The 24,845-nt window shown below is 39.4% G+C and overlaps 2 protein-coding genes across 33 annotated transcripts in view; both read left to right on the top strand.

Annotated features, from left to right (window-relative positions):
* The window catches only part of LOC106073217 (titin homolog), a 35,327-nt gene extending 11,154 nt beyond the window's left edge, over positions 1–24,173 (top strand). Inside the window, exons 1-3 of one of the 5 annotated variants that reach the window (XM_056014755.1) lie at positions 5,057–5,398; positions 17,718–18,546; positions 21,253–24,173. In XM_056014755.1, the coding sequence (XP_055870730.1) occupies positions 18,414–18,546; positions 21,253–22,811 (1,692 nt within the window). In that variant the 5' untranslated portion in view covers positions 5,057–5,398; positions 17,718–18,413 and the 3' untranslated portion in view covers positions 22,812–24,173. Of the gene's footprint in view, positions 1–5,056; positions 5,399–12,362; positions 12,592–14,561; positions 14,786–15,474; positions 15,613–17,717; positions 18,547–21,252 lie in introns of those variants that run through there. The other 4 variants (XM_013233718.2, XM_056014758.1, XM_056014757.1 and 1 more) reach the window with 4 other exon arrangements.
* The window catches only part of LOC106078342 (titin-like), a 533,611-nt gene that overhangs the window by 407,216 nt on the left and 101,550 nt on the right, over positions 1–24,845 (top strand). The gene's annotated exons all lie outside the window — the stretch shown is intronic.

Here is a 24,845-nt window from a genome sequence, read left to right as displayed (position 1 = left end):
ATCATTTCTCTGGTTCCCTAGTCCTATCCCATCATTTTTCTCTGGTTTACTAGTCCTATCCCATCATTTTTCTCTGGTTTACTAGTCCTATCCCATCATTTTTCTCTGGTTTACTAGTCCTATCCCATCATTTTTCTCTGGTTTACTAGTCCTATCCCATCATTTTTCTCTGGTTTACTAGTCCTATCCCATCATTTTTCTCTGGTTTACTAGTCCTATCCCATCATTTTTCTCTGGTTCACTAGTCCTATCCAATCATTTTTCTCTGGTTTACTAGTCCTATCCAATCATTTTTCTCTGGTTTACTAGTCCTATCCAATCATTTTTCTCTGGTTTACTAGTCCTATCCAATCATTTTTCTCTGGTTCACTAGTCCTATCCAATCATTTTTCTCTGGTTTACTAGTCCTATCCAATCATTTTTCTCTGGTTCACTAGTCCTATCCAATCATTTTTCTCTGGTTCACTAGTCCTATCCAATCATTTTTCTCTGGTTCACTAGTTTTGTTAGGAAAAAAAAGAGCCTTTTCCCCATTCCCTTTTCTTCACGAGTATATCATAGGGCGCCAATGTGATTTAAAGAAACTAACAATAGATTTGAATCTTGGTCTTCTTCTGAGTTAATGACAATTCACTCCTTTCGTTATAATGTAATCATTTGTTTTACAATCTTAAGCAGACTTAGTAAGCAAAATAAAAACGTTTTAACAATCATTGATTTAAGTTTACCAAGAAGGCCAACACACAAACTACCAGCAGACGAGGTAATACATATGCCGCTGCACGTTCTTAGACTCTCGAGAGCTAGACAGCTCGGGGGGGGGGGGGGGGCACCTTACAGACCAATGTTAGGTCATTGTGTTGTTTTGTGTCTTCTTGAATTAATTGGATCGTAATGGATGTTGGACATGTGGAATAGTCGTGTCGTCTTGGACTTTCCTTAAGTGTGTCACTGGGCCAGTCTAGTCGCAGAGTTGCTACAGATAGTGATAAATATAATGGGTAGAGATCTGTGGTGGCTTAATGGTATAACACTTTGCTTCCGAACTGAAGTGTCTAGGGATCAAATCCCGGCGAAGACTTTTGTAAGGCATTTCTAAGGATGTCTTTGAGTACCCCCCCTCTCAGCTCTATTGGTACCTGGCATACGTTGGGAAAGTAAAGCTGGCTTGTCGTTGTGCTGGCCACATGACATCCTCTTTAACATAAATTGTGTCCGTGTTACTCCCTAACCCTAACATCATGTGATTGTTATCAATAGTACTGTTCATATTTCCCAACGGATTAATATTAAAACCATGTCCTGTTTCTGTTTGACAGGAAGAGGGGTAATAAACATTATATATGGCCATTCTCATTTTATCACCCTTTTGCTTTTTAAATATAAATTTTTTTTAAAGATCTCAATTCTAAAGTTTACCGTGAGATTCACAACTATTTATAGAAGACAAAGTTTCTTAAAGTCGTGTGATTGGGTCCTGTTATATCCCGTTGACATTTCCTCCAGGCGATCATAGAAGGAATGTGAGATAATGTATGTTACTATCTTTAGGACACAAACTGATACAGCACGTATTGGCGGAGAGGCATTTGGTTGTGTTTGATTTGATCAACCAGAGGCGGCCTTATTGGATGGCCAGTTGGGCAACCGTCCAGGCCCCGCGCCTGATGGGGCCCCGCGATAGCAGTAATTATTTTCTAGTCTGTTGATTTTTCATGCAAAATGTTTCTGAATCATAAGTTACGTTGATTAAAAGCAGCTAATCCAATATTAGAGGACTGGTGGCCAAATTTTACAAGCAGACACTTGCGAGCCTGCCCATGACACTCGCCCCAGGTCCCGCGTACTGCTAGTGCCGCCTCCTGTTATTAACATAGATTTCATTCTCGGGGATCACGAACATGTATAACAAATTGGTTGACTTTATGACAAAGTGTTTGATATTATATGACCACGCTGGTGACTTTATCGGACAGAGTGGTTGGTGTTGATAAGTGGATTTCATTATATGATAATACCGAAATATACTTTTCGAGATTTAAAGGCATCCTCTATTTCTAATTAGTTTTCAATCCCATCCTACATGGTCAAACTGGTCCGGACATTTTACTGGTTTTGATTCTGTAACTGTACTTGTACTCGACCTCTCTACTTAGAGAAAGAAGTCTAAGTTACACGTGACTCTAAATCTTTTGCATCGTTCAGGTATTCGAACCCAGGATCATCAGCTTACCACCTTGCACTTTTTCTTATACAGAATCTAATTGCATTTAGTTTATTTTTATTTGTGAAGAAGGGAAATAATGCCCCGCTTCCGTTTCACTTCTCAGCCCACTCAACACACACACACACACCTAGCTAAGAAAGTGTATTTAGACCACCCATAATTATCGAGATCTTGGTTTGCTGGACACTGGTCAAGATGACCCTGTAGGTTATATAGTTTCTAATGGCCACTAACGTTATAAACATTTTCTTATCTCACCGAAAGACTGGGAGACGCCAGAGGCAGTTTATGCCGTCACCATATCGCGCCATGAGACTGAGAAAAGGGCAGAAGTGTACGAGGTGGGTGTGCGAAGGGCAGAAGTGTACGAGGTGGGTGTAGCTCGGTGATGATATCTGGACGTGAACAGTTTATTGAATTTTCTTTTGAAATTTAGGACTAAGTCTAACACTGACTGCCTCACAGTTTAGGACTAAGTCTAACACTGACTGTCTTACAGTTTAGGACTAAGTCTAACACTGACTGTCTCACAGTTTAGGACTAAGTCTAACACTGACTGTCTCACAATTTAGGACTAAGTCTAACACTGGCTGTCTCACAGTTTAGGACTAAGTCTAACACTGACTGTCTCACAGTTTAGGACTAAGTCTAACGCTGACTGTCTCACAGTTTAGGACTAAGTCTAACACTGACTGCCTCACAGTTTAGGACTAAGTCTAACACTGACTGTCTCACAGTTTAGGACTAAGTCTAACACTGACTGCCTCACAGTTTAGGACTAAGTCTAACACTGACTGTCTCACAGTTTAGGACTAAGTCTAACACTGACTGTCTCACAGTTTAGGACTAAGTCTAACACCGACTGTCTCACAGTTTAGGACTAAGACTCAAAGTTTAGGACTAGGTCTAGCACCGACTGTTTCACGCTAATTAATTAATTATAGGTCAGTGGTTCCCAATCTTGCTACGCAGCCTTGGCTTATAAGTACTCCAGATACGCATGCCACGGGCTTCATCACCACAAAACGAAAAAAAAACACTTTATCATTCAGACCGTGCGATCTCTAGGGCAGACTATGTAAAGGTCATCTGTTTCTGTGGCCTACGGTTAACGAGGGTGTCATGTGGTCAGCACTACGACCTACCTTGTCAGGTACTCATTGGAGCTGGGTGGATTCAGAGGTGCGATAAAGATCTCGAAATTTTAAAATACCAGTTTATTCACTTCGTATCCATCCATTCAAATTTTCTATCGCACCTTAATTTTTTTTAAATCAAAAGAGGATATTTTCTTTTACAATTAAATGTTAGATGCCGCAAAGAAAATTAAGACTTTAATTTCCAACATACCCCGCTCCCCCAATTATTTAAATTTCTACGGAAAAAAAGGGGGGGGTGGAATCATCTTTCGACTATTTCATTTTTTTCTTCTAATTACCCCCCCCCCTTTTTTTTTTAAATAAATTGTTTACACAAACTTTTATGCCCTGTGCTATGTCATTGTGATAAGTTCAGTACCACTGTCCCCTATCTTTTTGTTACTACTACGTTATGTCCCCCCCCCCCTTTTCCCCAAAATGAACGGTTAAAGAGTGGAGTTAATGCTAAAGTAAGTTTAGTATGTGAGCGTCATAACTGGATGACTCATTTTCCTAAACAAATCCTACTATTAACTCACACTTTCGTCATAAGTAAAATAAATAAATAAATAATTGCAGTTGACAACCTTTGATTCTCCTATTTGAGATTTTCACGAAAAAACAAAACAATGTCAAGGACGCTAAATTGAGCTTCCTGTTTGGCAACTAAAGAAAAGAATAGAGCTTTGATTTACAATATAGAAGTGTACTCTCAGCACGTCCTTTCTGGTCTACACCGGGGCCGGATACACCACTATCTGACCTATTTGTAGTTTTTACGCCGTGTATGAAATTCTCCAATAGAAATGAAATTTTTGGCACACGTACGCATGAGAACATTTCAGAACAATCCTTTCATTAAGTATGGACCCAAATGAAAGTATCTTCACGGCCCAGTGTTGTATGTTTGGGAGAACTATGAACTACATTAGTACGCAGGGGAAATAATATTGATTTTGAAAAAAAAAAAGTGTATATTTTGATATTGATACACCTCGTTCACCAATCGTAAGCATTCGTTAAGTCACGTGATTACCCATCTTTTCTATACATCTTACCACCTAATTGGAATCAAACAAGGATATCACGTGACCGTATATTGAGGTGTTTTATCCACAGACATTACGTAACCATTTGTTTTTTGAGAATGAGGTCCATTAGAATTGCTTCAAAATTAGGAAGAATTAAATATGAATGTTTCCTATTTGAGAGGCACAGTGGCTGAGCGGTAAAGCGCTTGGCTTCCGAACCGGCGGTTCCGGGTTCGAATCCTGGTGAATCCTGGGATTTTTAAATTTCGGGATCTTTTGGGCGCCTCTGAGTCCACCCAGCTCTAACCTGACAGTTGGGGAAGAGTAAAGGCGGTTGGTCGTTGTGTTGGCCACATGACACCCTCGTCAACCGTAGGCAACAGAAACAGATGACCTTTACATCATCTGCCCTATAGACCAAAAGTTCTGAAAGGGGAACTTCACTTTTTGTTTTCCCCTTTACTTTCCTATTTGAACTTAGTAGAAATTGATTTGTAACAGTAAGGTGTGTGATTTGTTACTTTAATCTCTTCCCTAAACATGTCTGTGTGTAAACGACTCTAGACTAAGGCGACGAGGTGTAACTACTTGGCGACAAAAAAAAAGTTACTTGATGTTACAATCAGTTACATCACTGGCAGCAAGTGGGTCAGTCGGCAAACATCCTGTGATTTTTTTCTTCTCCTCCGATTGGTTAGAGAGGACGGGGCGAGAGAGGAAGGAGAGGACATGCTACACACTTAGATCCAATATGCTAATTCTGAGCGCGCGACTTATTAATCACGTTACAGTGTCAATAATAGGTGCGAATAGCTCGTCTAGTCGAGGCCTTATGCTATTGGAATGTGTGAAGTATTGTGTCCAGGCTGTGATTGTTTCAGTGTGGGTAGAAACACGAGTCTAGGCCCATTCAACTATTTTGTTTATGTAAACTGGAGACTCTTAGACTTTTCAAACTTATGGATAAGGTTCCGTTGATTCGCGGATATTAGAAAACTCTGGTAATGTACAGTTATTTTATACCTAAATATTTTATACATTTTCTTTTCCTCTCTTTGTCTCTCTCCAATCTCTGTCTGTCTCTCTCCCTCTCTTTCGTATGTCTGTCTGTCTCTCTCTCTCTCTCCCAAGAGCATTCATTGTTGAAGTTACTGTTTAAGGGAACACAATTTTATTTCAACTATCCTTAGGATTAATAAATGCTTTTGGTTTTGAGCTGTCTGTCTGTCTGTTTAGTGTAGATCTCAAAAATTAAAAGCGCAAATGAAAATTTAATACTAATACAATAATCGTCCGTAAGGAAATTTGTCTTACAATTTGTGCATTACACCAAACAAAACATTATAACTATGGAAAAAAACAAAATATACATTCACACCAGACTCACTCATAATTTATATTTTATGCCAACATTCCTTTCAACGTGCAACGGTTTCTTTTGTTCTTTCGGGGAATAGTCTTTTTTTTTTCTATTATGTTTAAAACTGTTTTAAAACAAGACCTAAAAAAACAACAACAACACTCCTTTCGCATTCTAGGTAATAAAACTCCATAATACAATAAAAACGATAAGAGCAGATCTAACTGACAGACATTTTACTCTGGATGAACCTGCGTTTCTTTTTTGATGGCCTCCATTTCTATTGTACATTTTTATTACGAAAATAATTTGATTCCGCAGAGTTACCCTCCCTCCCTAAATGTATGTATTTATCCTATGGTCTCGGGCGTACCACATTTGTAAAACTTTTTGTATTAGTGGCTGAGAGCACCAGCCATTCAGTTTGTCACTTGACACAGTGCGATATGTCACAACAGAAATATACTTCATAGGCCACTTGATGAGTCAGCGCGGCGCTGTTAAGTTTTTATCTTGGCCTCTAACTTAAGTCTTACCGTCAGCCACAGTAGCACGTACGCCTGTCTTGGTGGTGATTCTCAACATTGGCTCGTGGCTCGTTGGAGGGAGGGAGATCAAAACGCTCAGTTCTATACAAAATACAATACTATACAAGTTATTACAATATTAGAAAGTCATGTTCTGTTACTATTAAATAGTACACTTTTTCAGTGGCGTGGAGGGGTTCATCGGACCCTTGCCAACACCACACTAATAAAGGCCCACAGAGACCATAGAAAGATAATCTTTTATTACTTGAAGTAAAACGTAGACCTAAGAAATGTCATGACATTATTACACGTAAAAGGTGCTGCATTGATTGGAATGTCTTTTGTTCTTAATGTGCTGACTGATACATACTGGATGACTCGATTTTAAATAAATAATAATAAACATTTGAATTTTTGAATCTTGCGAGGGGGTTCCATCATTTAGACCAGGACCTACAAGTTCTTTGCTACGCCACTGCTACGCTAAACATTGATATCAAGAGTACAATTAAATTAGTTGTTGTCATCGGTCTTTTAATTACTAACAGTTCGTGTTAATAGTCGTTAAAGTTTGTGATACAGAAAAAAAAGTGTGTGGGGGGGGGGGGGGAGGGTAACAGACTCCAAGGAAGTGAAGATTATGAAGTTCTAGTCCAGACCTCATTCAGGGTTCAAACTCGGGGCCATAGTGAAGACATTTCGAATTACATACCGCACGATCAGGTAGCCACCCCACAATCAGGTAGCCACCCCACGAGCAGGTAGCCACCCCACAATCAGGTAGCCACCCTACGAGCAGGTAGCAATCCATTTATTGTTTAGAAATTTTATTAAAATGTTTGTCCAGGTCGAAATGTTCCCGTCTTGAAAAATTACTCGTTCCGCTGGGAACCAGTTTTCACATGTCATGACGCCCTTCAGCAAGTGAGTGTCGTTGTCAGCTGGTGGCATGGAATTCATGTCAAGAGTTATTTAGTGTCAGAGGGTGGGGCCACGCTGAAAGACAAGTTAGTCACATCTTGAGTTGGTCAGCTCATCTGCTATATATTGTATTAGCTTTAACGTTTTGCCTCTTGACATTTTGTGGCGTCCAACGTGGAACCAACATCCCGTCCTAATCGTTGGCCTTTACCCGTTGACAATTTGTTGTATACGAGCATGTTTACTAAATGCCAGTTCTTCGCAAGGATGATTACTATAATGTACTTATGTTTGTAATAAATGACATCTACCACATTGTAACTGGTCACGTGGTAAAGAAGATTGTATGTTGTTGACCATATCAAGAACCAAACAAAAGTGAATCTTCTTCACAATAGAACTCTCGACATTCCTTTAGTCTCATTTTAGGTTTGTACAAATGTATCTCTCAAAATCTTCACTTAGCACCCCCCCCCATGTCTCCCTCCTCCATGTAACTCCACCGTTTCTTCTTGTTCAGAACTTCAAACCAAAAAGATAACACTTTGTATTGAACTATGCCGACATTCAACTAGGTCAAGGTCAACGATAAAGTTTTATTTTCGCTTTTAATAGAAAGTGTGCGAGTGACCCGGTCGGATGTTACTTTCCCCATCTAGATTATCCTTCCTTTGCCAATGTCGTATATTGCTTCCTCAAACTTTAGTTTCGTTCCTTTCTGAATGAAATGATCATAGTTTTTTGTTTTTTTTTTAAGTACATACTGGTCTGATCTTTCTTGACTGTGCACTTAATATATCTCGGCACTCTGTAGTACGGTGTGTATTAGCGGACACTCTAATGCGGATGACGTTTGACCGAGTGATATGATTAGAGTCGTCTGTAACCTTAAGCCACACACCCACCCCACCCAATTTGCAACGCCAATGAAGAACTTGTTTTTAACTCTGTGATTTCAAATGTAATGTAATGTACCTACGAATGACACAAATAGAACTCATTATTTTACATCAGCTTATGCAGTGGCGTAGCAACAATGACGCGAAGGGGTTCATTGCGCCCGGGCCCTTTACTGAAAGTGGTCATAATAATCGTTTGTTACTATTCTTCCTATAGGCTTGCACTTTCTTTGTGGGTAGCGGGTAAAAACTGCTCAAAAACGGCTCTTACTATTTTCCACGAAATTTCACAGTTTGGGAAAAAAATTACTACCTGATAAAGCTCTGGTTTGACCGTTATAATTTTTCAAAATATAATCATCTAAAAATTAAATTTGGCTTACCTTTTTATTTTTTACACGGCATTAGTGGGAATTACTTACACTCGACTGAAATGTTTAATTAGTATGCGGTAAATATTTGTGTAAATGGACATACATGAACATTTTGATCACAGTCTTATGCAAATTTTATATAAGAACTTGATTGTGGTCATAGACTGCTTGCAAGACGAAGCTTTACAAGAAATAAATAGAATTAGAAATTATAGGATATCATCAGCTTCATAGAGGAAGAATAGATTTTAACAAATGTTATTGTAAGACGTGCAAGCATGGAGTGTTTTTTAACTGTTCAAACTATTGATAAGAATTATGTACTGAGTACAGTATACTAAAGATACTATGCACGTCAAATGTACCGCTCACTAAGTCTATGTATTTATGAGAAGGCGTGGGCACTGGCGTAGCTAGGGATTTGGGGGGGGGGGGAGTTTAACCTCTTTAGGGGCCCCTGCATTTTGACATTCGACATCATGACATGAGATAATGGCGTAGTATTTAATGTAACAAAAAATAATTCAGACACATATTTTGGGGCCCCCCTCAAGTGGGGGCCCGGGGGATTTTCAATTTTGGACCCCCTCACCCCACCCTAGCTACGCCACTGGGCGTAGGTATTAATCAAGAACCCCTTTTATGGCGAGTTTTATTCACTTATGCTTCTTTCTAGTTCAAAATTGGGAGAACAAAATAAAACGTTAAAAAAATTCATATTGTGTTCAGAATAGGGTGGTGGGGTGGTGGTGGTGGTCCAGAGAAGCCAGAACAATGGTATGCTTACATTTATATCATTCAACTTAATCCTTCTCTGCAATCATGACGCCAAACATTCAACTAGCTCTTTTAGTTTTGTTGCACTAGGTAACAGTTGACTTTTTTTTCTATCCTTAGTAATAGAGGAGGTCTGGGTCATGACCTGGCATTGGTTAAGGTCAGATTCAAATAAATAACTAAATACATGGTTTATATAAAAGTCTGTGGCATTTTACGTCTCGAGAGACGCCAGATCTTTTCCCTTTGCAACTTCTTGTGTGACTAAAGAGGCCAATCCTTGATACAAATATAAAAGTAATCAAAGTATTTCAAACCCAGTGGTAAAATATATAAATTATGTATATAAAAGTAAATTATCTAAACCCAGACTTAAATGCAGGTAACATACAAGTTTTCTAATAGAATAAAACAAAGCACAACAATGATGGTATCTGGTCATTGAGCAGACTAACTACGTAGATCTGCTGAGCACTGGTTAAAAATGTAACTCTCTCAAGCTTTTGACATTTAATTAAAAGTATATAGGATGAGCATTATTGGTGTCATTTATAAAGACGACAGAGGAAAGAGAGAGAGAGGTGGGTGGGGGTATGGAGTACTCCCCAGTCAACTGCGCATGTTGGCTCTGTGCCTGATAAAGAGCGTTTCCGGTGGGAGCGCTGCGAGAAGATGTTGTGGTCACTTTGAAATCTGTCATTCACATGGACAAAAAAAAATGGACTTGACACAGACATTGACTAACACAAGTGGTTGAAGGTTGGTCTACGAGACGGCATACCCTCTAAATCCCTTTGAAGTACCCATGACAGAAATGTGTGAAATGTGAGATGTAGATTGTGGTCGTCTTAGCCCAAGGGGTTGGTCAGTCCCACGATTTCAGGTAGTAGAGATTGTATTACTACAGAACAATATGACCACAACAGAAAGGTCTGCGCAACATGTCCTTTCAGGACCCGCGAAACATGTCCGCTCTCAAAGTAACTTAAAATTCTGTAATCTGTATCTATATCGTACGACAATAATGTGTTGTGTACGATTTGTTTTTTTTTTTAAATGTTTTTAGATTATATACACACAGTTCTACCTGCGTCCCTAGCGTTTAATCTACTGCAATTGTTTGAATATGTGTTGATTACTGACATTAAAAGCTCTAAGGACAAAATCAAACGTCTCACACTGTGTCAGGGCACACTCCAAATGTTGAGATTGAACTACAAAAGATTGTGATCCACTCCTTGCTCGTGTGTTGTTTTGTGTACTGTCGCTCTCTGTAGTAACTGTAAACAGCTCAGCGCTTCATCTTCTGAACCCCTTTGAACGCGAGGCGCTCCTATCATCAATTGTTTGACCGCGGTGGAAGTGTTTCTCTGGTGATTGTGGGTTAATAGACTTGACAACCCTCCGGCAGACTTTCTCTATCTATATACATATGTGTGTGTGTGTATCCGTATTTAATGTGAGAAGTCTGGGTGTTTGTCAGAGCACTTCACACATTTCTCTCACTGGATGGTGTGAATGAAAGCTCTAGGTCAACATTTGATCTTTGATGCTTTTTGTCTGCATTCAAGGATTCATAAAATATATTTATAGAGAAAAGAAGCGAAAGTTGTTTATTTATCATTACATTTGTCAAACTAAACAAACAAAAACACAAAAAAACGAAAAAAAAAAACAAAAAAAAAAACGCCCACTTCAGATTTTTTTTTACTGAGACTTTGAATATAAAGTACCGCATCCCCCCAACCCCTAGAAAAAAAGGTCTCCTTTTGAAGTTGATCCGTTCCTACTCTAGTAATCAGTGATGCAGACAATTTATTTGTGTGACATATTTTCTCAGTGACGATTTCCTCTTGTGGGGGTTTGCTTCTATATTTGGCAAGTCAACTATGTCAACATCTAGAGATCTATATTTTGGTTACTCCAGTCGTTCTGCTCCGATGCTCAAGTATTCAGCACAACTGAATATAGTCGTACCCAGCGACTCCTCTCACTCACACGGCCGTAGTCGTCATCTGTTTACCAAAGTTTGACAAGGCATCTGTGACGTCATTTAAACTGTTGATCATAAAATATAATTATAAATCAATTCTCCCACAGAGTTACAGCTTTGGTTTTCCTAGATGTGTGTGTGTGTGTGTGTGTGTACTACTCACTTCCGCCGAGACGATTTGTTATAGAAGTCCTCAACACTGACCTGCAATGTCACAACCTGTGGGCAGTGGAGACCAATAGCTCGATGCCACGTCATACAGACCTGTGATGTGGCTATTGGTTTAAGCTGCCCACAGGATGTGACGTCGCAGGTCAGTGTTGAGGCCTTCTATAACGTCTGGTCTAGCTTCCACTGTGTCCGCCCCTCATCAGATTTGTATGCAGTATCCGTCCTGTCAACACCAGGATGAGAAAAGTAGTAGGTTGAATCATTTTCTTGTCTTCCTTCAAATAGTTTTCAATCTAACACTAGATAGAACGAGATGTGATTGTTTAGCCAGTTAGGGCGAGACTCAAACCTTTTTTCAAGTAGAAATGTATGTTTTCTTTATATTGAGCTGCCAGAAAAATACATTTCTATTGTGACAACTCAAAATGCAGTTCACACCAGTGGCGTAGCTAGGAATTAGCCTTCATTTTGGGGCTCGGGGTGGGTTGGGGCTTGACCTCTTTGGGCGCCTGGGTTTTGCTTAATATTTAATGTAAAAAAAAAATTCTAATACACGTTAGTGGGCCGCCCTCAGGTGGGGGCTTGGGAATTTTCAAATTCTTCCAGTCCCCTCACCCTTGTGACGCCACTGGTTCACACTTCTAAGTATTCCAAAAATCCTCTAAATATTCGAATATATTTTAAATAAATATTTAAATATATACAGACAAAATGACATGGTATAATATTTATTTATAATATTTATTACCATAGTTATTATTAAGACTATATTATATGCTAGAAACAATTTCACGGGAATGTTACCCATTTCATGTCTCCAGAACATGCCTATTTATAACCAAGAAACTAACACTGGGGATTCCATTGTGGTGATTTTGATAATATAATCCTAGTTGAGGTTGTCAATAACTGACATAGTTTTAAAGTCTATAAATAGCTTCGGAGTGTGAACTTGCCGATCACCATGTTTTCACGAAGCGGGATCGGCCAATAGGAACGTCTGTAACAATTACGTTCCGGGGACATCATCCATTGACACAAGTTTGTATTTATATAGCCAAGGGAAGTCCTTACAATGTGTTAGGTTTAAGTACCGCGAGCCTTGTGTCGAGTTTCTGTTAAGTTTGAACGGATTACATAGGAGTCAATTTAGTTTATGGGCGCCATGGGTAAGTGATTATTTTTCTCTATCTATCTATCTATCTATCTATCTATCTAGACCTAGATATATCTGTTTGTCTTTCTGTTTTACTGTCTCTCTCTATCTGCTTATTATCTAGATCTAGGTCTAGAATCTATATCAACTACATGTCTAGTGATCAATGTATCGTCCACATTGATTTAGATGCCTCTACTTCTGTCCTGATTTAAAAACAGAAAAAAAATGTTTAAGTCTGTTGTGTAAATGTAGATCTAGTGAATCTAATTACTCATTGGGTTCCGGGTGACGGGGTGTGTGGCAAATTAATGGCAGTGTGACCACTTAGTACTTGGGTTGGTTATTACAGATTTTAATATTGTTAATTAAAAGATTTTTTAAAACCTTATTGACTTCGCAGTTTATTACACTTTTTGACTCCCCCCAAATCAATGTTTAAATAGCACGCGCCCGATAACGTCTCTTTAAAAATAGGGTAGAGAAGTCCCCCCCCCCCCCCTTTTTTATTTTTGGTTGCATCATTTTACTTTGCTAGACAGCTCCATTCGTTCGCTATCTCAAGGGCGCGCGCTTTCCCCTTCTCTAATCGATCTGGCCAATGTCTACAGTCGGCTCTCACACGTACACGCTAGCTTGTTCAATCCGGACAAACGCCTCCCACCCCTCTCCCCTTCCGACATTTGTAAATTAGAGACATTTTTCTGTCTTATCACTGTCTCCATTCTAAGTCAACCCCTCCCTTCTAAGTCAGCCCCTCCATTCTAAGTCAACCTCTCCCTTCTAAGTCAGCCCCTCCATTCTAAGTCAACCTCTCCCTTCTAAGTCAGCCCCTCCATTCTAAGTCAACCCATTCCTTCTAAGTCAGACCCACCAACACACATTGGGAGTTCTTTTAAAGTACTAACATTTTCTTCGCGGATTCCTCATTTTTTCCGGTCCTATTTTTTTAAATCGGCATTCTCCCAATGTCAAGGTCGCCTTGAAGAGACATACTTCTGCATTTCTCGTCTGCTCCACGCCCTTGATCAATGCTCGTTTATTGCTGACTCCGTGTCCACTGGTAGATCTAATTAATCACGTGATGCTGTTTTCTTTTCACGTGAAAATGTACAAGGAACAAAAAAACACTCGAAAGAGAAGAAAGGAGCAATTATCGAAACGTAAAGTGGGGGGGGAAGTGACTCTTAAAACTAAACACTTTTTTTAAAAATGTGTTAATTATGTGTGTTGTGTTCAAGAGAGGGTTGATGTTTTTTTTTAAATCCACGAACCGACATTTGTGTACGTGTTTTGGAGATAGCGCTTTCCTGAAAACTGCTATCTAAGGCAGAAGTGGGAGACAGTTCATGTTGGGTTAAATTTTAAAAAAAAATTGGGGGGGGGGGGGGGGAGGGTAGTTGTTTGCCTTTTTGTGTGTGTAAATTGCTGTCTTATGTCTATTTTGTTTCTGATCTGAAATTGAGATAATAGTGGATGGCCCGAGTGGTAAGTGGTAAAGCTCTTAGCTGTCGAACCCAGGTTCTCGCGTTTAAATTATGAAACAGAAAATTAAGCAGTTTTCTAAGGAAGTATGCCTCTATGTATGTGTCTCGTGTCTTTGCGTCTCGTGTCTTTGTATGTGTCTCTTGTCTATGTATGTGATATTTGTTTGGAAGACTAAGTCAGTTGTTCTGGCCATACGATTTTCTCGTTAACCGCCGGCTTTTGACTTTTGACATCCCCTTACATCATTAAGAGCTATGATGAAGTAAAATAAGTTTACTAGTGGCAGCCCCTGCACATGCATTTAGAAGAAAAAATAATGACAGCACTAACACAATAGCAGCTTTCCAGGCGGGTGTTTAAGTTAAATAAATGTATTTCAGCCATTTTTTTCCCCCAATTTTTATTTAATTTTGGTCTGTGGATTTTCTTATCTGCCACATTGTGTTTCGCGCACACACACACACACACACACACACACACATCATGATGGCGCTTCTGATTGTTCTTGGTAGCTGACGACTTACTGGCGGATGGATGAAGTGTCTGTTGAATTGGGTGAATAATGGATGCATTTGTTCAGTCATCATTGTTTCGTGTAGGGCTCATCACTGTGCGCATACGTGGGGACAGTCACACAGACGTCAAAAGATCATTATCTTTTTTTTTTTGCTTCGTTTCTGACATCCGCAAAGTGAATTACTCTAATCCATACATTCTTGGTAAGTAGGTCTAGATGTTTCTGTGCTTGCTAGAGACGGAGTTATGAAACAGTAGCTTCTTAAACTTTTGAATTTCGACGAATACCTAAAATATAAGATTATTTGATTGGTCCAAACTAATTGAAACTCAGTGTTTTGATCACAATTGATCTATCTTACCACTTTCCCCAACAAATGAAATGTCCATTATTCTTCGAGTCATGTATTTTCCACGCGCTAGTGTGTCCCAATGAGAGTGACGAATCTGCTCCATTTGAGTTGTGCCCTGACTGTTATGAGTAAAAAAATTAGTGTTAAAGACAGTCCAAGCAATTATCAATCTTTTAACTGCTAACATTTATTTCTTTCACGAGTTGCGTGGAAGGAAACAAGATTTTAGTTGTCCCGCGTTAAAAAAAAAGATTCTAACCAAGGAAGCATCCGTATATTGTATATATTAGCCATGCTGAGCAGTCTCAACATCTCAACCCCACCAACAGTATGTAGGTCCACCGTTAGCCAAATGTACTGTTGAATTGTTTAGTAAGTGTCCTTCATCAGCTGTTAGTCATATCTCAATGACCCGTTGAGTCAACGCCACGTCATATACAGATGACCGATGTCCCCCCCCCTCCAAAACTTGTCATACACTTTATCTCCCCCCCTCCCTCACATACGTACACTCACTCACACAGGACCGCTTTAAGTATATAGATTTAGTTTACTTTGGGATTTAACCATTCCATTTCAAGTTGCTAGCTTTACAGTCTAGCAAGGATCTAGCCATGTTCTCTTTCAGTGGGAATAACACATAATATAAATACTGGACAATTTATAATTATTATTTGGTAAGTAGAATAGGTTTCTTTGTTATTGTCTATTGCCGTTCTTTAAAGATCAGTGTAATACAATCAAAATATATCTGAGTATGGACTTTTTATTCCTTTGTATACAAGGTTCCACCACTCTCCAGTAATTATGGTTCAGCAAATCCACAGTTTTCTCTCTTACCATTGTTCAAACTAAGCAAACAGGCTTATACGTGGGGGAATCCGTAATAGCAAGATGGCCTATTACCCACCAGAAACTGTTCAGTGAGTCGGGGCGGCACCTTCGACATAGTCACGGAGGTCACGGTCGGGGACGGGTAACCGGAAAGTCTCGCTGGTGCCTTGATTTCTTTTGTTAGTCCTCTGGAAAACAATGTCGTCTGGTTCGTTAACGAAGATGTGGCTGGAACCTGGCGGGCACTACAGCATCTTCCATAAAGGCGTTTCAACCCTTCAAAAATATTGTGCTTCAATTAAAATATATTTTTACAGGACAATACTTTTTAATATGGTATTTTAAAAACTCATTAACCATTTTTTAAAATACGGTACTATTTTTTAGAAAGTTAAAAAAAAAAATTATGAACCAATACAAGTCACTGAAATTTCTGGATTGGATCAGTTGGTGGGTAGGATTCCGGTCAGTTATAGTATGGATATGTACAGCCTACTAGATAGTATGGATATGTACAACCTACTAGATAGTATGGATATGTACAACCTACTAGATAGTATGGATATGTACAACCTACTAGATAGTATGGATATGTACAACCTACTAGATAGTATGGATATGTACAACCTACTAGTTCTTTCTTTTCATTTAAAAAAAAAACTAAATATTTTAGGAATTTAGGAGTGTCAAACTAAGTGGCGTTTCTTTTTAATTATTTTTTTTAACCGTTCGCCTGTAGTCTTGGGTATTCTATAAGAATGTGTGTATGTGGGGGCTTTGAGGTGAGGGGGGTTGTCTGTAGAAGGTCGGCACAGTCGGATCTATGCGTTGCTTGACACGTGTCGCTGTCAGCGAGAATTGGCACATGGCAGTGGAATCAGCTTACTTGAACGAAAATACGACTAGCGTTTCGGCCCTTGACCTGTCGTCTGACATTTATAACTTCCGCTGTGAGCAGACGCCGTAACAAGCTTCCCGCCCCATCTCTAAACCCTGACCCTGTTCAATATAATAAAATAGACGTAGATTTTGGATTGAAATAGCGACATTCAGAAAGTAACCAATCCATGTACTTTGTTCTCCCTCTGTTGCAAATATTCCCATTTCACTAACACTATATAACCCAATCTTATGTATTTATTTGAGATGTTTTAATCCCATACGCTCGTTCAAATAGAATGGAACAGACGACTATTTGGAGTTAGAACATTGCAGGCTTCTGGAACTGCTGAACAAAAGTACATTCGTGATTTCAAAGATTGAACCAGGACATGGCTGGAGGAAAGTGAAAAAGAAGTTCTGGGGCTCAAACCAGCAGAGAATTAACGCTTTTATACATGGCCCCTTCTTGAAAGGGAGGGGGGGGGGCTCAAATGAGTGTCAGAACTATCAATTCTTACCTTGAACAGACACATATATACTTCTTGCCTGCCTGTGTATAACTGTGTAGACACACATCAGAGGCCCGTCTTTAGGTCAGCGTGTTTTTTTACCTTGCTTTTTAATTGCATGCATCAATCAATTAGCCTTGACCGATTACATAATTACTTAAGCCGCATATGCCAACGATGTGGTTGGTATTATAAAGTGACAAGAATATCACTTCCCTCTCACAAACATACACACCATTCTGTCGTCACCCTATTGATCATACAATTATATTCTCTGCTTAAGTACAACAGGACGTAGCAAGGGCAATGTTTGGACAGTTCCGCAATGGGTCTATCGATTTCTTTGTAAAAGACACTTTTCAAATGCAAAGTAGATACTAAACTATTTTAAAAGGACAAGGTTGGTAATTGGTATGTTCAGTTTGAATGTTTGCATAATGTAACGCAGCTCTTGCCATACTTTTTAAATTTGGTTGACCTAATTTAAAATTAAACTTGAACCATTACACTATTTTTTTATTGACATTTTTTTTTCTTTTCTTTATTTTTGTTTACAGCTCCTCCTACCTGACCTCTGACCCGCATGCAGCCAACATTACTAACTTTATATGGATTTTATGTCTGTGGCTGTTTGTTCGGTTCATTACATAACATTCATTGGATATGGACAACATAGAATTGAGTTATTTTTAAATTAACCCCCCCCCCCCTGTAACCACGTTTTGTCCTGCCATTTCACTGTAACTATACATCAAGATAAAAAAAGGAATTGAATATCAAAGGCGTGTCTATCACTACATAAAATAGTTCCACTGGATTTGTCCAGCTCAAGGAATGTGCTGCTAACAAGGACACCTTCAAACTTGAAATATACAAAGTTGTTTTAGTGTGTGGCCTGAATGGTGGAAATCTCATTAGACATTATGCAGGCGGTGGTGACGGTGAAGTATGTCACCTAACTGTTCAAGTGAACACGCGCAAACAAGAATTTCTCCTGGCAGACGACATCGGCTTCTTTTAACCTACTAGAGAGCGTCTGTCACTCCGACGGCGCGTTCAATTCGCTCTGGCAAGGGGCGACAATTTTAACTACAGGTGTCCAAAATAAAAACTTCAATGTAGATGTATAGTGTATAAGAAAAAATTGCACACATTAACCAGCGTTGGTGACTTTTTATTGGTGCAAGTGTTTGGTGAACTAGATAACGACTATTCAATGAAAAGACTTTTGAAAAGCGAAAGCGCTTCTTAAAATGGGCGCCAATCAGTCGAACTCAGGGGACGTAATCTTGCCAAGCGGAGATAATTCAATTTATCACCACGGCAATCACAGTGGATACCATTCATCCAATTACAGCAGGCCGTCGCTGGAGAAAAGAAAGAAAGGTAGGTTCTTTAAAAAATATCTGTATTAATTTTGTTATTTTTATTATTATTATGTTTGTAATCTAGAATATTTATTAAATTTATGGTTTCTAACTTAAACTCCTTTTGCACAAGTTAAACGGACACATGTAAACACCAGGAAGGCCCCAAATACTCCTGTGGGTCAGATCCGGTCCGCCTAAACGTTGGTACAAAGTTTTAAATAAAATGTTGAAAATGTATATTTACCTACGTTAGGACCCTCACGTTTTCCTTGATAGATTGGTACCATGACCTTTAACATTTATGCGTTTCTGAACTTTGAATGTAAAATCGACCAGGAAAAGTGAACGGATGGGGAGCATGATAATAAGCCGCCATGTTTGTTTTCTAAAGACAACGTGGCTGTTTTAAAAACAACAGACAATCGGTATTATAAAACAAATATGGCGGCATTCTGGATTTGATCATCGAATAAAAGTTTTTTAAACCGTGTATAGAGATTGGAAGATTTATGCTAATATTAATTAACCAAACAGGAGAAGAAAATGTCGGTTAAACTAGCTAGAACAATGAAACCATTTCCCTATGTGTAAAAAAAAAATGGATAAACGTCACTTATCTCATACAATACAAGTCCTAGATCCCCCTCGGGTTTCTAATAAAATAGTTTCAAGTCAATTTCATCTTATTTGTACCTATTCGTTGATGTGGCCCGCAACACGAGTGTCTGAGGTGGAAATAGCTTGGGCATCACTGGACTAGACTCTATAAACCAGAGACTATGTATTTTTAGTTTCTTTGTTATAAAAAGCTCATCTTGTTTGGCCAATGATTGGCATTAACTTTATAACTTCCTGGGACCTCACATTTGAACACCCCTTAAAAATGTCCAATTAAAATATTGTAAGTAAAGAAAATAGGGAAGAGCCTTTTAAATTTCAGAACATTTTAAATGTGAAAGTCTTAGTCTCCATTGCCGGGTAGTCTTTCTCTACCCTCCTGTCCCTTTCATAGTGTGTCCTATGATGTCAGCCATGACATAGATTCATATCATCCTGTCCAAACCGGCGCTAGGGCGGTGGGAGTGAGTGCATACAAAGAATTGCGAGCTCTTTAAAAGCAGACACCGGCCTAAGATTCAGTGCTTCGTGTTAAAAAAAAGGATACACGTTGTTTTTTTTTGCACGGGTTTCCCCCACCCCCACCCCGTCTAGGTGAGTTTTAAGGGTTTATATAGGGGATGATATAATGAACCGGGTTTCACATCTTAACAGGCTAATGCAGGGATTCTCAACCTGTGGATCGCGACCCCCTTGGGGGTCGATTGACGATTTGCCAGGGGTCGCCAAAGACTATCGAAAAAATGGATTGTTATTGTCTATGCATCTATTGCTGTATGTGTGTGTGTGTGGGGGGGGGTTCGCGGCAGAGTGGTGGATTTTAAAAAGGGGTCGCCGAGCATAAAAGGTTGAGAACCGCTGGGCTAATGTATTAATCAAAGAATAACAGCAGGCCAAGTTCTATAACCGAACCGTAAATAAATGGTCAACGATCGTTGAACAATAACAATATTTAATACTAAATACAAATAAATATTATTCTGAAGATGTAAAAATAATGGGATAATAAAATAATGGATTATTAATTACACAAATGAAAACACCTCACACACGCACATTCAATTTCGGCCACACGGCCCGGTAAACCAAAATACTACAACACGGAGATGCAAGGCTCAAACTAATCAAGTGTCAGTCACGGCTCCGAGGGCGAGCTTAAAACTACATGCTCCATTGCAGCCTCAAACCTAACACCCTGAAACAAAGAATAACTTAGATTTAGCGATGCCCGCATGCCAGAATGTAGAATCCCGAAAGATATCTTGTATGCTGAGCTTGTGGAGGGAGTCAGACCCAAGGGCCGCCCAAGACTAACATATAGAGATGTGTGCAGGCGAGACATGAGAGCCACAGACATCAACGAAAGTAAGTGGGAAGAAATAGCCAAAGACCGGAGTGCATGGAGACAGACTGTGCCTGCTGGGACGATCCTCGCTGAGAGGAAAAGAAACGAAGCGACCTTAATCAAGAGGGGAAAAAAGAAAGCCAGCCCTGAATCAGATGCATACACATGCATGAATTGGTTAAACCAAAACCAGTGACTCATCTGGTCGCATCCATTGCCTTTCAAGACAAAGAATATAAGCCATATAAATCGCAGATCTTTCATTAACGACACCCGCACCGAAATATCAACCGCAGGGAGGAGGGGGTGTGTGTTTCCAACCACGACGTTCCACAAGGAGAACAATACGAGTGGCGGTCCTTGCACGGAATTGTGGCGGTTACAGTTTAGGGGATATGAAGACATTCCCCGTAGTTAGCGCTGCATTCTGCCGCGAGCGGACCTAGGATCGGAATGCTGGGCGCCACGTACATGTTACGACCCAACCCAGTAATGGCCGTTACCATTTTAGAAACTTCAGTCAAGACTTATTCTTAAAGTCCCCCAGTCCAGTCTTTATACTCTTTATAAGGGGTTAATGAAAAACTTGTAGGGGATCTATTTAATCTTGGCCGACGCTTAAGATAGAAAAAGGAGAAAGTAACCCAGCTGTTGATTGAACTACACAAACCCTGTAATGATGTTAAGTATTCACTGAATACATAGATGTGTTAGTATAAAATGATATCATTGTTAATCCAAGTTTTTTTTATCTTCCAGAAAAACCCAGTCAACCCAGGAAACCCATTGCCACACATGTCACTCATGATTCAATTACACTCTCCTGGAGTACTCCACGCAATGCTGCTGGTCACAGTATAATTGCTTACACTCTTGAGATGGTCATCTTGAGTTCTGCTGTTGACCGGCAGTGGAGGACCGTCACTAAGTGTTGTCAGGGAACTAGTTATGAGGTCCGTCACCTTGACCCTGACACAGCATACGTCTTTCGTGTCAGGGCTGAGAACGTATACGGGTTGAGCAAGCCCAGCCTTGCTTCTGACGTCATCACCACCAACATGTTCGAGATTCCGCCATCATACGCGCAGGATAGCTTGGCGCCCCTGAGCTCGCCACCCGAGTGTACCCCCTCTGCGGACTCGTCAGGTCAAAACTTCAAGAGGCGACACAGTTTTAGCGTCCACCTGGACGGCAACATCACGAAAATGTTAAACCACACGGACGTGGTTCTCTCCGCAACATCTGCATCCACACCCCAAAGCGGAGAAAGAACTTTAACTCGGAACACCATCTTCAGGACCTCTTTGCAGAATAACAGAAAAATTTCTCAGCCCATTATCCTTCCAGGGACAGGAACAAACTCTCTTAATAGGCTCAGAGAATCTCGCATCAGTTTAAAAAGTAATTCCAGCACAGGTGTCGCCAACAAGTCAAGGGAGATAGTTAGAAACAAGTTCAGGGATTCTTGCGGCAGCTCAGGCTCAACTATGTCCGAATCCAATGTCTCCACGTCAACAGAAGATCTCAGAAAAACTGACCTCGGCTCTCTCAGCAGCCTTCAGTCAGACACAACAGTCTCCAACTGCAAAGACCTGCACAGTGAAAGTGGTTCTAAACATTTGTCCTTGGATTCATTTAGTGATCATTCAGACAGAAAGAACTCGTACAATTCAGACTCTGTTGATCGAAAAGAATGCTTATCCAAAAATGCTTATAACAAAGAAACTATGTATGATCATTTGGATAATAAAAAAGAAGTTATATCTTGTTATGATAAGCTTGGTTTATCAAATGATGCTAATAGTAATCTTGAAGTTCATAGCGCAGACAAAAACTTTGAAATCACAGAAGAAAAACTCCATATGCACGACATGTTCCAAGAGCGACTGAACAGCTGCAGCCTGAACTCTTTTGGAAATTCCCAAACTCTCCGAGGCTATTATGAAAATTTGGAAAGCCCATGGCAGAAAAGTGATTCTCTCGAGGGCATGTCCCAACAAATCATGGCAGCCCCCATTTGTGACGATGTTAAGATGGCCAAGATGGCCATGGTCAATGGAAGCAGCAAGAATGGATTTACCTCCTCTTCTGAATGTCGCCCTGAAAGCGTCCCGCACGATGGCCGTAGGGACTTTCGCACCCTACGGAGTGTCTTGCAGTCCAATAACATGATAGTCAAATCTTCCAGGTCTCTGCCCGATGTGGCTTCGGTGGTCATCGGGGACAATGGTGAAGTGGTACCTTTCGGAAAAGGGCGCTTGACCACGATTGTGGACGCTGATGAAGAGGAGGATACAGTAAGAATAACAACTTTGTGATTCATTGACAACGCATGCAATCTATTGAAAGGGACAACCTCGTTTTCATTGGAAGGCAGCATATCTACTATATAAACGTGGATTGGATTACAATTCTCAGAACTGATAAGATTTATTAGATCTTGATATTTATATATTACTATACAGCTTTATGACTAAAAATAGATGTATTTGAGACGTAATGTTATTGGTACACACCATCACCCATTCCTTACAGGCAATATAGGAACTCTAGCATAATGAACAATGTTGTTGCTTAATGCTAATGTATTCCGTGTATCTTGCTGTATATTGAATTAATTCTATTTATTTATTATTGAAGTTTCTGTTTCTCTTCTCATACACTTTTTAAAGTAAGCGCTCTGGACAGATGTGAATGATTTTTAAAATAACACTTTCAAGCTCAAATTATCGCCTGCTGTTATAGTAAAAAGGGAAGTAATTGGTATACACACATTTTCTTTCATTTACTTTTTATGGAAACCAACAAGAAAAAGAAATTTTATTTTATTTGTTTTATATGTAGATCTATGTATCTCCACTAGTATTAAAGTATAGATCTGTAGCAATATTTGCCTGATTTTGTAAACATTTATAAAGAGCTTCTAGCCCAGCGGTGAAAAGTGTCTAGAAAGGGTAGTGCGGGCATATATAAAGATAACACCCATTTATAGATGTCATTGGTCATACGCGGTACCAATGTAGTAGATATGGGTGTTTAGAATAATATGTTAATGTGTAATATAAACACACAAGTAGCGCAGTATGTACTTGTTAATTAACGCAACATTGCTAATGTAGGAACTAGTGGCCAAGAAAACAACGTAACCCATTGGATGAGTCTTTGGATAACCAGGTTGCCAAACCGATGGTCCCAGTAGGAGACTTTGGGTTAAAGACTTTCTGAAAGCTATCTAGCTCTAAAGGGCCCCTATTTTGGTGCCTCTACGGAAAGAAAGATGTTATTATTGCATTGGTTTCATGACAACCTTGTTAAACAAAGAGAAGAATGAAGTCTGTTGCACGTGAAGCCATTTTTTATTATTATTATTATAGCTTTTATATAGCGCTACTTTCATGCTACTAATAGCATGCTCAGAGCGCTTTTGGTCCAATCTCATTTGTGGACTAGTGGGGGGAGGGGGGGGAAGGTTTTCCGTGCTGCCTTTAGGCGCTCAATAAACACAAATCTGCCCTAGTGTCGAACCTCGAGTCCCCTTCTAGGTAGCCAAGCCAAGTTCACGCGCACTGACCCTCGACCACGCTTCCCACATCCGTTTATAAGGAACTTTCATTCCCTTCAGACATTTGTCGAGTTTATATATATATATATATATATATATATATATATATATATATATATATATATATATATATATATATATATATATATATATTGGTCCTTTTAAAATATAGGCCAATACATTTTGATTTACACATTTTTAAAGTGATAAGTTACTAGTATTAGTACTTGACGTATTCAGAATGATGGATACGGTACTTCATGTTTACTTTTCAAAAGATGACATCCATGTTTGTTTTAGTTACATCTATAGGAGGAAACTCAATATAAACTTAATCTACAAGAGAAAACCGACATTGAAGTTTTCATTCTCACTGTCCGATGTTGTGTATTTAAATGGAAGTCCCTGTAATGTCGAGGCCTTATTGTTGTTGTTGTAGGCATTGAAACAAAATAAAAACAAAACTTTACTACGCATGAATGTTGCATAATACTGTCAACTAATTCCTTGCTATTTAATGGACGTGTTATGCTCAAGTCTAACACAAGCTCGTGCCATAGTTTTCTGTACATATTGTTTGGTTTGAACTCTTCTCTACCAATGTGTCTGATGTTCACATTAAAACTGGTGCAAAACATTTGTGTTTTATGTTGTTTTTTTTTGTTTTGTTGATTTCTTATTTATTTCTACAGTAACTAATCTAGTTTCTTGAGTTAGGTACTATTTCGCTGTGTAGATGAACTCAATGGTCACTTCAAGGGAGTTAGGTACTATTTCGCTGTGTAGATGA

Source organism: Biomphalaria glabrata, chromosome 16 (assembly GCF_947242115.1).
Source record: "Biomphalaria glabrata chromosome 16, xgBioGlab47.1, whole genome shotgun sequence".
Lineage (NCBI taxonomy): Eukaryota > Metazoa > Mollusca > Gastropoda > Planorbidae > Biomphalaria > Biomphalaria glabrata.
Note: the sequence above shows the minus strand (reverse complement) of the source record. Positions and strands in the feature narration are given on the sequence as shown.